The sequence below is a fragment of the Triturus cristatus genome, chromosome 8 (assembly GCF_964204655.1).
Source record: "Triturus cristatus chromosome 8, aTriCri1.1, whole genome shotgun sequence".
NCBI classification, from domain to species: domain Eukaryota; kingdom Metazoa; phylum Chordata; class Amphibia; order Caudata; family Salamandridae; genus Triturus; species Triturus cristatus.
Window position 1 is genome coordinate 1,320,612,521 of NC_140591.1, and position 16,835 is coordinate 1,320,629,355.

A 16,835-nucleotide genomic window follows, 5' to 3' on the forward strand; every position below is an offset into this window, starting at 1 on the left:
TGCAGAGCTGTTCAAAGTAACTAGCATGCTGGAAACCATAAAACTGTGCATCTGTCTTTCACACTTCATCATCCACCACACTGCTATGCACTGCATCACACAACACGAAAACCACACCTGGGTGGCCATCATGCACGATATGGAAACACTTCCCACATAGGATCAAAACAAAAACAACACCAACATGGTGTAGCACGCTACTCATGTAGGAAAGCACTTCAGCACCCGTTATAGGCGTAGTATGCTCCATATAAATGCTTCACTACAATAGACTATAATAGAACTACTATAGCTCTTTAATACAAAGTATTTTTACAAACAATTAATAAATTGCTAAAATAAATAAATGGAATATTGCCATGGTAAGAGGGAGAGGTGCAAAAAAGAGACAGAAACACAAACCAGTTGAAGCCCATGGTAAAAAAAAGAACAGAAATCTAGGAACTCTTTCAAAATTAACTATCAACAGACAAAGAAGTGACTAAAATCCCAAATGCATGTCCTCCAAGCTTCCTTCCATTGGGGACGGGAGCAGTTAGATCAATATATAAAACAAAGCCATGTCTCTTTATCATTTTCCTTAGAAGCAGGTAAATACTGCACAATGAATTCGCGTAAGCCCTCATTAAATAATGAGATATAACGTTGTCACACTTGTCAGTTACAGAGTCTCATTAGTGGCAGCTCCTCCGCTAAGGCGGAAGAGCGTTGCCCCACTGCTTTCAGCAGTGTAAATAAAGGAAAAATAAAATGATAATAACTTGTTAATATCATTTTATTTGTTTCTGCTGTGGCGTCTGGGCAGGCTGCTCTGCTCTCAGAGCAGGGGAAGGAGTGTTGGACACTCTGTAAGTGTGCAGGGACTGTTTGGCCGGCACTCTCGGGCCAGCCAGTCATGCGCACTTTCCATGTTCTCCACCCAGGCTGCATTACAGCCTGGGTGAAGAACATGCCCAGGCTCCCTTTCCCTGGCTGAGTGCCAAACCACAGTGCTCAGACCAATCACAACGTGGCATTGCAGCGTTGTGATTGGTTAAGGGAGCCTGGGTGGTTCCTTTTCCGGCCTAGTGGAGCGACGACGTGGAGAGATGACAGAGGAGAGACAAGACGCGGCGAGGAGGTAAGTTTTATTTATTTTCTCTTTAGCCCCCGCCACCCCCGATCTGTGCAGACCACCACTGACTCTCACCTGTTGTGTACATGAATTGAACAAATGTTTCTACCAGTGAAATCCCGATTACCTTTTTCAAACCATGTAAGGGATGCAGTGACCAATTTTCTTAAAAATTATCACTAATATCCGATCAAGCTGCATAATATGACACCCTCCTTGTAAGGTAAGTTTTTAAGTTGAAATGATTAGTCACTTACTACAAAATGGCTCCTTTTTGGCTGTGTCAAAAAAAGCTTTGGTGACTGGAGGATTCTTTAGTACAAAATGGTCTTTCCAAGCATCAGCATTGTAACCTACAATAAAAAAAATATTTAAAATAGCAACACATAGCATTAACTTCTGCAAATGAATGAGAAATCAACCATAACAAATCTAAATGATGAATGTTCCCTTTAAAATTAATGAATAAGAAATTAGTATGACAGATCAACAGAACCAATATGCACAATCAAAATAACTGGGGCAATAGCCCGTTTTTTTGGGTGTGAGGTGTCTAAAGTTTAAACATTTAACTCAGAACTTCAGAGTTAGTGCAAGAACTTTAAACAGAACAAGTCAAAACAATGAGCATGGATTGCCTCTTTCTGTTTCCAACTTGTTCTGTCTAAATTCATGCATAAACTCAGAGATATTCCGAGTTATAGGTTTAAACTTTAGACACCTCCCACACAAAAAACAGGAGCTCAGCCAATTGTGACAATGCCCCAAGGTGTACTAATCCACCAGTGAATGAAGAATTGTTGTCCCTTAGATACTAGACCTCTAAATACATACTGTCCTGTTTAATGTTTATAATTTCTTTCAAAGTGTATTTGTGAAATTATGAACCCTGCATGAGGGAGCATGGGTCTGATTCTCAAAGTGTGTTGTGCCTTTATGTTCAATTTACATATAACAATAGTTTCATTTACAAGTGAAAGATATTCCCAAACTGTGACCTTGCAATTATAAATTCATTTACTAATTCATATTATTATCTATGATGATATTCAGAAAGATTAGATTTTTTACTAAGAGTGTGGTCTTGGTGATCCGGAATGAACATCTAATAGAAAGTTTGGAAACACCCACAAACTCTTACATTTGAAGGTATTCACAAACATTTTCCTAGCCCATTCCCACACTGAAAATGGTCAGACAAATCCTCCTGTCAAGGGCAAGAATTTTGTCAAGGGACAGAGTAAATTCCTTTCCAAAGATGCCCCACACCCCAAATATTGGTGGGAAGTAAGTGAATGTGGTTTGCGACAAGGATGGAAGGCTGCAAAATGGCCTCTAAATGTATGTATGTATCTATGGGTATTTCTATTGCAATGAACCCAGCTGGAGAGCAAGGGAGCACTGTTAAAGATGGAAGCTTACTAGAACTTCCCAACTATTGAGGGCAGAATAGATGCTATAGATGAAATCCCTTTCACTGCTGACACAGGTGTCATTTAGTTCTTACCAGCTGGAATTTCATACCCAGTTAGAGAGAGAGACGCAGATGCTGGTTTACACAGGTTCAGACAGGTTCAGCAATCAGAAAACCAACCTTAACCCCTTCCAATTGAAAAATGATGCAACTTGTACTGAATTCGACTATATCCCTGAAGAAGAAGTCATCAAATTACTTGCTTGCATGAAGCTGACATGGCACATCTCTGACCCCCTCCCTGTTGCGCTTGTCAAAAATCCCAGTCACATCATCTATCCTACATGGACCAAAATCATTAACTCCTCCTTATCTAGCGGCTTCATGCCGCCTTCCCTCAAACTCGACCAAGTCACCCCCTCATCAAAAAAACAGGTGCCAACCAGAACAATCTTAACAAGCAAAGACCTATGGCTAACCTCCCCCTCGTTGCCAATACCTTCAAAAAATGTGTGTTTGCGCAACTCAACAACCACATTGAAAAGTACAACCTGCCCTGCACCTTGCAATCTTGATTCAGGAAAGGCTGCAGTACACAGACTTCAATACTGAACATCACAGATGATCTACACAGATCGCAGGATGATGGCAGACCCACCTCCTAGTACTCCTTATCTTGGCTGACTTTGACACTGTCAACCATGACATACTCCTAAACACCCACTCACAATGTGTAGGCATCAATTAAAATGTCCTTCAGTGGTTTGCTCTTTCCTGAACCAAAGCTCAGAGCTAATCAAACTAAACAACTCTTCCTCAAAAGCAACACCAGTCTCACAAGGTGTCCATCGTGGGTCTATCCTGTCTCCTGCCCTATTCAACCTCAATATAGAACCCCTTTCAATGATACTGAAACAAGCCAGAATTGCCTATCATCTATACGTAGATGACACCCAACTCTACAGTTAAACACATCCCGCACCTAAACAGCACTCTCGCCACTGTTTAATCTTGGCTGACTAACAACCATCTTAAGGTCAACCCCAGTAAAACCAAACTCCTGTTCACCCAACCAAAAGGAAAGTCCTTTCCCATAGATATTTGGCTTGACAACCTCAGTCCATTAAACTGCAAACTATCCATCTCCAGCTCTGTCAAATCTCTGGGAAATACACTTGACAAAAACCTGAATATGAAAGAACATATTAATGCCTCAGCTAAAAGTGCCTTCTACACATTAAAACACCTTAAAAAAATCAAACCCTTCATCCCCATTGAAGACCTAAAGACTGTGGTGCAGTTCTTAGTCCTCTTCAAGCTGTACTATGCTAACGCAACGATCATGGGTATCACAAAAACACACTTATCCCCTTTGAAAGCTACACTCCACGCAGCGGCCAGACGAGTCCTTTTGTCCACATCACTCCCACTCTAAACCAACTCAACTGCCTACCAATTTGAGGTAAGATGTATACCAAAACTTCCTGCATAACCCGTAAAGCTCTCTACCTTGCAAACAAACTATTAAATGCTGGACAAAAGAGACCTCTTTGAAGCTCCTACAGTCTACTCCTAATTCCAAAACATTTATGAAAGAAAAATCCCACACCCGCTCCTTTTCTGGGAATGCTTCCAGAATCTGGAACTCGCTGTCTCAGGATTTATGTGACAATCATTTATTCCCTCATTTCAAGAAGGAACCTAAACTTCTGCTCAATAAATACCTAAACCCTCTTCCCTAAACCTTCTGATTTGCCTGATGCTCCTACCCCACACCCCCCATGTAAATTTGAGCACTACCACCTAGGGGAAAACTGTGTCTTTACTCTCTCCACCTTCGTAACACACTACCTATAACTACCTCAGAACTATATATTGTTTACATATCCACTGTCTATCGTATACTTCTTTTATAGACTGTTACTATGTATTTTTATATTCTCTGTATGTAACTCATGCAATTGCTGCTATATTGTTTACATATCCTACTGTCTATAGTATGTCATATATAGCGTTACTATGGATTTTTATTTACTGTTTTTGCAACTCGTATAATTTCCACTGTGCTAACTCGTAAAGTGCTCTGATCCCTTCGGGGCAAGTTCGTGATATACAAAACTAAATAAATAAATAATGTAACTTTCATACTGTTTCAAGCAGGGACTACAATTTTGAGTAAGAGGATGCCTTACCCTTATGCAAAAACTTACCTATCACTCTGAAAAAAACATAAATTTGAATCCCTCCAGATGAGGAAAGAATGGGTAAACCTCATGGGCTTGTTAAGTAGAAGAGGAAGCAGGGGCTGAGCTCTTGCTCAAGGGAAGAACAAAAGAATACAGGTGTGTGTCACTAGTTAGAACTGTCTTCTTTTTCCTTGTCCTTACTGAAGCTCCCAAGATGTCACTCCTTCTTATATGCTTTGCAGTTTTGAACACTGATACATGACATTCGGTGTGCTAAACTAAATGCAAAACAGCCCAGCCCCTTAAGTGCAAATGGTCAGCAAGCTGCTATGACTAATTGTTCAGTGTTTACACTAAGAAAGGTATTTAAATTGTGCCGGGTTAGAACACACAAGAGGCAGCCAACATAGATAAAGTAGGGACCAAATCCATAGCGTGGGGGTGTTCTGCTAAATATGACATGACAGCCAGTGAATAAAATCTAATTCATGGAGTAATGTCGACTTGCACCTACATTTAAGAAGGGGAGGAAGGGCAATCATTCAGAAGTTGCATGTTATAAACATCTTTTTTTCTTGGCCTCTACACTAAACCATTTTAGAAGCTGAATTGTGTGAGAACTATTAAGTAGTCAGAGATTAAAGAGCCTAAATAACAGATACAATTGGAACTGCCCTAAACATTGTAATTGCCACCTAAAGCAAGTTGATTCCAGGAGCAGTATTATGTGAAGTGCCCGGGGGCACCCTGGAAATGTGTCTCCGCTTTCTGAGCCACAAGGGCACATTGGTATTAGAGAAGGAGCTGCAGATGTAACACCGGCACTACCCAAAGGGTTTGCTTCCTCATTTGCCAGGGAGTGTAGCCCCATGCAAATGAGGGAAATACTGTGAGGCTACATCATATTATGGATGTGGGCACAGAGGCAAAGAGACTTTCAGGAGATGCACTGATTGTGCACCATAAAGAGGTGTGCCACCTCTTTGGTGTGCACAGTCATTGAACCCTAAGGGCAACCCTCTGGAGATAGTAAAGGGAGTCCCATGGACACCCCCAGACGTCCACTACTAGTGGGTGCAGTCACTCGGGTAGATGACTGCACCCACAGATCAGGTGGCAAGCCAGTGGCCACCTGCACTGGGAAAGGCTGCGCAGGCTGTTTTAGGTGCTGTTCTCAGGGAGGCAACAGCCGGGGCAGCGTAACATCAGAAATAGGAGGCATAAACAGTAATAGTTAAAAGTGTGCAACAGCACGAACAGGAATAGTGCATCCTTACTGCATCCTAACTGCAGGCCAATCAACTTGTTAAAGGCGTATTTACGTGAGTTTATGGTGAAAAAAACACACACATCCTTACTGCATCCTAACTGCAGGCCAATCAACTTGTTAAAGGCGTATTTATGTGAGTTTATGGTGACAAAAACATACACATGTGCATCCTAAGTTATTTGGAAGTATGTTGAATTTATGTTGAAAGATTTGCGGACATTTTTTAATTGTTGAGGGCTTTATTGCTAAATGAGGAAGTTACATTTTCCACTATATATCCAGCTATGAATTTCACAAGAACACCTCATTCACCTCAATACCTCATTCAATGTGCCATCAGCACCACTTCTATTATAGACACAGTTGTATATATATCTGATGTACATAATGGATGGAATATAATTTTCATATAATGTGCATACCACAGTAGTGTGAGGATATATGGGATCAGTCTGATGTGCTGGTGTACACCGATTTCTGACTGACCATATTTGATACGCCTCACCCTGTGTCCATGTACCACTAAACAAATAACTGAATACTAAAATACATTCTTGTGAACTACTGTTTTGCATTTACTCTTTGTATCCAGTCCCTGCTGGAAGACTGGGTGAACCTTGTTTTCTTTAGTAACCTAAAATCTGCCACTGACCCAGTCTTCATGGAATCACAATGAATGCCTCTTTCCTTTCGTTTTAATCTTTGGTACATTGAATACACTACAAAACCTGTTCTCTTAAAAGCATAGTGATTAAAAGAGTCACTATATGTATTGTTATGACGTGTAACATTTACTGAATGATTGAAATGTAATAACTAAGTTAAAATGTGCATATTAAATTTGACACATTAAAAATCTTTAATACACATGTGCGTGTGCACTTCCAGCAGCTCACCTAATATTGGACACGTCAGTGGGCGGAAGGCATCACAGTTGGCACATTTCCCATTTCTATAGTCTCTATAAGAGCCGCACGGGTATGTGATGATGTCACAGCTTTGATTGAGACTAGATATATACAAGAAAACAGATCGCTGGTGGTCACACTTCCAGTATTGGGATCCTGTTTATAAAACAGAAAGCATAAACATACAGAACAATATCCACACAACAAAACACTCCTGAAAGTTACTTAATCAGATTTTTACATTTGTAACATGATATAATGTGTTACCTGAAGGAAATGAGGCAACATTACATATGGATAGAGTGGTGGATGTTCGTACTTAATCAACTTAATTAATTGAAAATAATTCAAACCACCGTTTTCCCCTTTAGTAGCATATATATATACATATATCAGATATACAAATATTTTGGATACTTTTAGGGAACATAAATAAAAATAATACAGATATGTGTACTGTTTCAGTACTGAAATCTTCTTTATAAACATCAAATTACAGAAACCACAACAAAATCAACAAAAGAAATATATCTTGCTAATTTCATAATCTATCTCAACTCAATACACTGTGTACTGAATGAAATGTGCCTACAATACATATGTAGAGTACTTCACTAATTTACCCCGATGGAATACTAAAAACAACTATTTATTTTCCATTAATAGCATGTATATATGTAAAAAAACAAAAATAATCTAGGTAATTTTAGGAGCATGATTAACAATCATATAGAAATGTTTACTCTTTCAGTACCGAGATCCTGTTCAGAACCATCAAAAGAAAGAAAACACCTACACTAAAATCAAAAAAAGGAAATATGTCCTGCTAATTACCTAATCAATCTCAACATTTGGAATACAATATACTATGTTAGCTGACGGAAGTGGTGAACAATACATTGGGGCCGGTGTTGGGGTGTCAAAAGTGGTTGATTAATTTACTCTAATGGAATAGTGACAACACTGATTTATGTTGCATTAATATCAATTACATAGGTCTGAAAATACAAATAATGTATCTACTTCTATGGAATAGAACTATGCAAAATACAGACATTTCTGCTCTTTTTTAGAACACTCTGAAGCTAATAGCTTGTCTACAATGTTATGAACTTGAATAAAACATATTGTCCCAGATTTACAAACATTTTCCACATGGATTGCATCACAAAAATGATGCAAACCTGCGCACATATTGTTTTATTTACTTTTCAGTGAAAAACTTGTTTAGCATTAGAATGTTGCATGAAACTAAAGCAAAACAGTGGAAAGCACTGCTTTGCATTGCTCTACGTCAGTGGTTGCGTTCCTTGGGGGTACCAGGGCATTCCCATTCGACTTCCCATGGTTTTTGATGCAAAACCCTATCTACTAACAAGTGAGTGGGTGAGTTTGTGAGTAAGTGAGTGCTATTTTGGACACAGAGAGATTTGATATATAACGTGTGTAAGAAGCTGGCTCTTTATAGGATATACTAAGGTGAGGTATAGCATGCACAGAGTCCAGGGGTTACCTTATGAGTGGGCAGGGGCTTGTTCTAGCAATCCCGAGGTTCAAATACACACAATAGTCAATAAACGATGCACATGAGTCAATAAGGAGATCCACACCAATTTATAACAAGCATTTGCAATGCAATAGGTCTCGCATTTGCAAGAGTTTATGCTATTGACATTGTAAATGACAATGCCTTTAATTTATCTGTTTTAGAAACCAACACATACATAAAAGGCATTGTCATGTACAGTACCAATAGCTGAAACCCTTGCAAATGCAAGACCTATTGCATTGCAAATGCTTGTTAAGCATATGTGCAGCATTACTAAAGAAAGGGGCAGGGCCAGCGGTGCTCATGCAGCTAAAGCCCAAAATAAGTTTTGCGCTGGTAAAAAAAAGAAAAAGCAGTTGCACTTGCACATAAATGTGCGGTTGCAAAGAAAGCGGGGGCCTGTGTTAATGTGAAACTGTGCGCCTATGTTGTTAATCTGAAAGCGGGCGACATGCTGAAACCTAAAGCACGCCACTCTGGATGGGGGGCTGCGAACCGCAGGCATCATTAGTGAGTTTGTGTTAATTAATTTTGGCAGCCGCACATATCAAAAGAAATGATCGGCTGCCGGTCTTGAACCTGAACGTGCCTCACGCACATCTTAAAAACTGTTGCAGAAAAGCATGTCATGTCTGTAGTAGGACAAAAATAATGAAAGAAAATAGTGCTCACAGATTAAATAAACATACTGAGTCACCAAACAAGTTATGCTATTGACATTTATATTGCATGCAGCTACTCCGAGGAGAGCCCCGGCGCATGCCTGAAAGGTAACCTGCCAGGCGCAGAAGCCTGATTGAGTGGGGTGGAGAAGACTAAATCTCTTCACATAGCCTGCTAGTTGTATATTGACCGTCTTTCAAGAATTTTGGATATTGCTGGAAGAAGCGAGATAGAATGTTAGAGGGTAGAGAGGGGTCCAGAGACTGTTTCTTATATAGAGGAATGATCATGGACTACTTCCAGGCCACTGGAACTGTGGAAATTTAGCCTGCAAACTGAACATTATCTGCGCCATCTTGCCTCCCCCCCCCCCAGCGCCACGCACAGCAAATGCACGGCCGCCATTTTAGGCACCCCACTCTCTCCCCGCTCACTCTCGATCGCCAGCGCTTTCCCCTGGCGCTGCGAGCATCCCCCGCGCGCCGGCCACCCCCGCTCTCTCATACAGGCCATAAACCCTCTCCTTCTGCGCGACCCTGCTACGGAACCACATCCGACCGACATCCCATACATGGTCATGCCTCTCCTTTGATAAACCCCTTCCTCTGCGCCCCATTGTCCGAACTGGTCCCAGGCCATCACCTAGCCCTGCGGATGCAGTTTATTGCCCCTACTGTAAGGGAAACACCCCGCATCAAAGGGATTACAGTAGATCAAAGCCCCTACCCCCTGAGACCCGGCCGGTTGCACACACCCCCGGGAATTAGCGGAATTCCCTGCTGCGCGATAGCCATCTCCCACTGCGGGTAGGGTGGGAACCTCTACTGTAACTATGTGTGGGATCGGATCTGAGCCGGGGCTTCAGGGGATGTTCTTTCAGGCATCAAGAGAATCTCAAGAATGTACTATGTGTAATAAAGCAATAAACCGGTGTATAAGAGACCAGGTCTCAGAGATGCGGTTAGAGCACCTCGTGACGATACCTTGCTGTCTGATCTGATGTGTTCTGCTCCGACGGAATAAAACTTTGTTTCCTGCCTTCCAGTCTCCGGCGCCTGCCTCTTTCATTGGTAAATTATCGAGTGGTATGAGAGGCGATTACCGCCGGGCAAATACTTGAAAGGTTATCGACTGAAACTGCCGCTACCATTTAACAATTGGCGTCCCAAACGTGGGGCCCATCAGCGACACGTGGATCCAGTGGGAGAGGTCCCGACGACAGAGTGAACGACTGCAACGATCGGGAGAGCTCCTGCCCAATAGACCCTCGTCTGGCAGCCGATCATCCGAACTTCACTGGTTCCGAGCAGACCTCTCTCGAGTGATCTACGGTCCTGACTGGGAACCATCAGGAGTGCCGCGGCAAATACGGAGAGTAGAGGACGATCGGGCGCTGGAGGCGGAAGACGAGAAACTGTCCACGCGGTCCGGGTAAGGTCGTGATACACGACAAAATGCGAAATAATTGATTGATTGTTGAAAGCTTTGGAAATACTAGTATTGCTCATTGATTGTGCTCATTGATTGTTCTCTTTGAGATATTCGCTGTCTACAAACGGGGAGGAGTAGAAATACACTCTCTCTCCCTGTGCAGATAGTGAAGGGTAGGTAACGCAGACTTTTGTCCCCGTTGAAACCCGTCGTGCCTATCTTTATCTCCCCATTGATTGATTGTCCGAACATTGATTGTTTTGGAGAATAGTGCTTTTTGAGATATTCTCTGTTTGCAAATAACGTAGAATAGGAATATTCTGTCTAGTCTTTGCAAATAGTGAAGGGTAGGTAATGCTGACTTTTGTCCCCGTTGAAACCCGTCATGCCTATCTTTATCTCCCATTGATTGATTGATTGATTGTCCGAACACTAGTTGTTCGATATTGGTTCTTTGGAGGTATTCTCTGCTTACAAATAACGAGGAATAGAGATATTCTGTCTAGTCTTTGCAAGCAGTGAAAAGATAGGTAGTGCTGACTTTTGTCCCCGTTGAAACCCGTCATGCCTATCTTCTCCCCACTGATTGGTAGTTGGTTCTGCCCGGACCGCTTATTAGAGGTGAACCATCCGGCTCCACTGGAGGGCACCCCTAATAAGGACATGTTCACTAAATATGGACTAGTCGCCGTAGCTTATACCAAACTATGGCATAAATATACTAAGAAGGACCCCGAGAGTCAGTGGCCACTGATGGGATCCTTCGACGACCATAAGATAGAAGCGCTAGAAATAGCTCTGCCTACTATGCTTGACAGTATCGGCATGTGGCGCAAAGAAGCAACGCAACGGAAAAAGAGGGAAGAAGTAAAAGCAGAAAAGGAATTACGAAAGGCAGCTCACCTTGCCGCTAGAAAGTTAGAAGAAGACATAAAGGAGAGAAGGGAAACTAAACTAAGACAGGAGCCCGAAACCTCAGGCCAGTACGCTGTTAGGACCCCTTCTTTGCTCTACCCTGAGTTATCCTCCAAGCAGCGAACGAGTGATGAATTACTGTTAGGTCCCCCGATCATTTACATGCCCCCTCCATATGCACCCTCCCAGTCAGTAGTGCAACACCTACAACCCCCGAACACGAGCGACAGCAGTACAGGGGCCTCGGTCCTCACGGCCTCCGCGCCGGCTGAGCCTCTTGTACTGAACCCAATGTCGGTTGCAACGCTAGATGACCATGAGATGGGAAAGAAAGAGTCCACCAGAATGAATCGATTAACAAAGGATGAACGAGCAGGAATTGATAAGATAGTAGGGACACTGGTGGAGCGAAAAGAAAGTGAGGAGTATATAACAGACGTGTATAACTCGTATGCCGACAGCCGCAGACGACACTTCGTCGTACGGCTCTGTTATCACGCCCTGAATGCGTATGAGGAAAGATACCACGATAAAGGTCCCGAAGGCTTAGCAGCCCTATATAGGAAGGTAGACATCGGAGAGGAAAGAGAGGGCGATGTTACGAACCTCTTCACTCGTACACTCGAGGTCTACCGACACCTTAAAGAACATGGACAGACCACCAAAGCAGAAACCCCCATAGCGACTAAGCCCCAGGAAGGAAGGGCTGATGCCATGATGCCCATTAAAGAAGCTGCCCCCTACTGGGTCCCCCCGCGAGGTCTGGGAACACATGACGACATCAACCACCAAGATGCGAAGGGAAGGGTTGTATATAACTGGGTCTACCAGCCGTGGGACCGGCAAGACATTTTGACCTTTAGAAAAACTCTACCCGACTTAAGAAAGAACCCGACTGCCTTCTACACTGAACTGGGTACAGCCTTAGGTTCTACGATTATGACTTTAGCAGATATCGACTTGTTCTTTGGGCTATGTCTGCCGGCTGATGTGTGGAAACAAATCCGGAAAGTTGACCACGCTGAGCCGTTCGGATATACCTGGGTACAACTCGATACCATAGATAAGCAGCGAGAACCAGGACAGAAACCCCCAAAAGCCATATTAGAGCTCCCAGACAAGATTGTACTAAAACTGAAGACTCTAATCCCAGAAAGAAAGGTAGACTGGTCGATAGTAACGGCTTGCCGCCTGAAACCCCAGGAGGATGTGTCTGAATACTTCTCCCGATTCGAGACCGTGTTTTCCGATTACAGTGGCCAAGACATGACCACCGCAACCGGACATCACCTCTTTGTCCAGAATTATGTGAAGGGTCTGACACAAGAAATTTCCCAGAAACTACAGACCAGCGAGAGTAGCTGGGCAGCCTCCAAACCCGCAGCGATTCTCCAGATGGCCCAGTACTACGAAAATCAGAAAAACGAGAACGATAGGGCATCAGAGAAGAAGAAAAAGGAACTGAAGGAGAGGGTAATGATAGCACAGTTGCAAGGGGTGACCATAGGAAGGGAACCCCCGAAAGAGAATTACCACCCAACCGCCCCTAGAAAGCTACCCCCTAGAGACCATACACCTGCACCCTACAACGGACGGAGAGACTTAGATGGGAACCAATGTGCGTTCTGTAGAGGGTTCGGACACTGGAAATCCCAGTGCCCGGTCCTTCTGGAACTAAACAAAAATAGGGATCCCAGAGACACAGCATATGACCCCAGAAACAGAGGACAGGGACGAGGGCACACGAACGACGCAACCAACGTCAGGCCAGGCAAACCAAACACCTTTGACCGCCCCGACAAAACCAGTGTCAGCAGTCCGACTATGAAAGCACCCATGACTTCGCATAGGACCGCCAGGGGCAAGGGAGGGATCCAGTCGAACTCCGTGTTGACCAGCAAGGCCCTTACGTCACTGCTAAGGTCTTGGGCACAAAATCCCCATTCCTGGTAGACACTGGGGCGACACGTAGTGCGTTATCCAAATGACTGATCCCTAGGGCACCCTTGTCTGGCTCACATGTAACCTCAATAGGCTTCGATGGAACGCCCTCCACTAACCCCTTATCAGCACCAATCTCCTTTGACTTAGAAAATAACACCACTGACACGACCTTTCTGCTCTCCTCCAACACCCCCGATGCTATTATGGGACTTGATTTGCTAAAACATTTTCGAGCTACCATCAGATGCTCCCCAGACGGAGTTCGAGTCATCCTGCACGATAACCCAGATCTGTCCAGACCCTATCACACACGGCGTATGCTCTCTATAACCGATGCTGACATGTCCCTACTCGACACATTACCTTCACATCTATGGGCTAAAACCGACTCAGATGTAGGGCGCATGGTGATCGACCCGGTACACATAACCGTCCGACCGGACGCAGTGCTCCCAAAGCTTCCACAGTATCGGATATCACCCGAAGGCGAGAAGGCATTGGTGGAAATCATCGAGTCCCTAGTCGAGGCAGGAGTGGTAGAAGAAGTAGTGAGTAATGTTTGCAACAGCCCTATCCTACCCATTGTAAAGAAGCAAGGCGAGGGGGATGAGAAAGCCTACCGTTTCATTGTTGACTTGCGAGAGGTTAACAAAGTAGTCATACCCCAGTACCCCGTGGTCTCAGACATCACCACCATCCTCACCCTGATTCCATCCACTGCCACCATCTTTACTGTTATTGATCTCAAGAACGCATTCTTTTCCATCCCCATCCACCCAGACAGCCGCTACCTGTTCGGATTCACTTTAAAAGCCCGTTCATACAGATTCTGCAGGGCACCCCAAGGCTACACTGAGAGTCCCAGTATTTACAGCCAAGCCCTCAAGAGGCAACTGGATGCAGTCCAACTACCCGATGGAGTGGTGTTGATACAGTACGTCGATGACATTCTTTTGGCGGCCGACACCACTCCACTTGCCGTCACAGCCACCATTCACCTCCTCCGCTTCCTTGCGGAGAACGGTCACAAGCTCTCCAGAAAGAAATTGCAATTCTGCCAGCCCCAAGTAACGTATCTAGGCCACCTACTATCCAAAGACGGGAGGAAACTTACCCCTGACCGAATTCAAACCATTCTAGAAACCCCTGTTCCCAAAACTCAGAAGCAAGTGCGGTCCCTAGTGGGCCTCACCTCCTTTTGTCGACAGTATTTGCCAAATTTCAGTCTTATCGTAAAACCTCTGCTTTCCCTGCTGGCTAAAGATACCCCCTTCCCCCTCCCCTGGACACCCGAATGTCAATCCTCCTTCAAAGAATTACGAGACGCCCTCTGCTCGGCCCCAGTCCTAGGAACCCCAGACTACACTAAACCTTTCTCCCTCTACACCCACGAAAGGGAGGGATGTGCGTTGTCTGTCCTAACCCAGTCCATAGGCCCTAAGCAACGCCCTTGTGCCTACTTCTCTGCCACTCTTGACCCCGTAGCCAGAGCTTTGCCCGCCTGCCTTCGAGCAGTAGCCGCCGCTGCTGTCTCTATCCGGCAAAGTGAGGGGATCGTGCTCTCGAACCCCCTCACAGTATTGGTACCCCATGCTGTTGATACCCTCCTGAACCAAACCAAGACTCAACACCTGACTAGCGCACGACTGACTGGTTATGAACTGACTCTGCTTGCACCCCACATCACATTGAAACGATGCACCACTCTGAATCCAGCTACTCTACTACCTCTCCCTGACGCTGACCCCAATGCATCCCCTATACATGATTGCGTGACCCTCACCGACGAACAAACCAAGAGTAGGGTTGACCTCCGGGATACTGCCTTCCCGGACCCTGACGGAGAACTGTGGGTGGATGGCTCATGCATCAAGCTCCCCGATGGCACCACCTCAGCTGCCTATGCAGTCACCACAGCTCGAACAGTTGTTGAGACAGCCCGCATCACACAGCGTTCCGCACAGGCGGCGGAACTAATTGCCCTCACACGAGCCTGCATCCTGGCAGCAGGGACAACCGCAAACATTTACACAGACAGTCAGAATGCCTTTGGGGTAGTTCACCACTTTGGGCTCTTATGGAAAGAGAGGGGATTCTTGACTTCTCATGGCACACCCATCCTGCATGGAGATCTAGTCTCTGCCCTGACCGAAGCAGTCCTCCTCCCCACACGGTTAGCTGTGATCAAATGCCAGGCACACAAGAAGGTGACAGACATTATAGGACAGGGAAATGCACTAGCTGACATTACTGCCCGAACCACAGCCGAGAACAGGTCCACGACCCGCATGTACGTGACCAGGTCACAAACTGAGAAATGGAAGGATGCTAGGGAAACGATTAGGGATATCCAACTAGCCAGCACACCACACGAATTAACTGAATGGGCCCGGGTGGGGTTGAAGGACGATGACGGTTGTTGGCGAACTAAAGACTCGAACAAATGGTTGCTACCCGACTCATACTTGATCCCCATGCTGACCATGGCACACTCCCCCGCACACATAGGGTCTGCCCCCATGATCAAACTCATCTCCAAAGTCTGGCACAACGACAGAATACCAGACGCAGCCAAACGTCTGGTCCAACATTGCCTAGTATGCCTCCAACACAACCCTGGGAAAGGAACTGCTGTACCCCGGGGAGGGTTTGGGGTCCCCAATCACCCCTTTGAAGTCCTACAAATGGACTATGTCCAGCTAGAAAGGTGCCAAGGTTTAAAGTATGTACTTGTCGTTGTGTGTGCCTTCAGCAAGTGGGTGGAAGCCTACCCAACCCATGACAACACCGCTATGACTACCGCAAAAGTACTACTGAAGGAATTCTTCCCCCGATACGGCCTTTTTCGAATTTTGTGGAGCGACAACGGCCCCCACTTCGTAGCCGAAGTTATCCAACTCATCTTAAAAGGGTTGGGTATAAAACAGAAATTCCATGCGGTCTTCCACCCCCAATCCGCAGGCCTGGTTGAGCGACACAATGCCACATTGAAGCTTAAGATAGCAAAAATAGTCGCCACCACAGGACTAAGATGGCCAGACGCTCTCCCACTAGCATTGCTATCAATGCGTTCCACCCCCACCAAACACCACTTAACCCCCTACGAGGTCGTCTTTGGGCGGCCCATGAACCTTTGGACTGCACCAAAACCAACATCTATCCACGACGTCCCGGACGTCCTCATGTCTGACTATTTGTATAACCTAACTAAGACGTTGTCTGTTATCCATCAGCAGGTGCTGCACGCCATTCCCGATGTTTCCAGGGGCCCCGGGCACGACATCCAACCCGGTGACTTCGTCTTAGTGCGTAACTTCCAGCGCACCAAGAGTCTGGAGCCCCGGTGGACGGGCCCCCTGCAAGTCCTGATCACCACCCGAACAGCTCTTCGAGTGGAGGGGAAACGCAATTGGCTGCATGCACACCACTGCAAGAAGGTAT

The 16,835-nt window shown here is 45.0% G+C and overlaps 1 protein-coding gene across 1 annotated transcript in view; it reads right to left on the reverse strand.

Moving 5' to 3' along the window:
• The window catches only part of LIPI (lipase I), a 165,059-nt gene that overhangs the window by 31,028 nt on the left and 117,196 nt on the right, over positions 1-16,835 (reverse strand). The window contains exons 6-7 of the mRNA XM_085623039.1: positions 6,881-7,048; positions 1,372-1,467 (exon numbers count right to left, since the gene is read on the reverse strand). Coding sequence (XP_085479165.1) covers positions 1,372-1,467; positions 6,881-7,048 — 264 coding nt within the window. The remainder of the gene's footprint in view (positions 1-1,371; positions 1,468-6,880; positions 7,049-16,835) is intronic.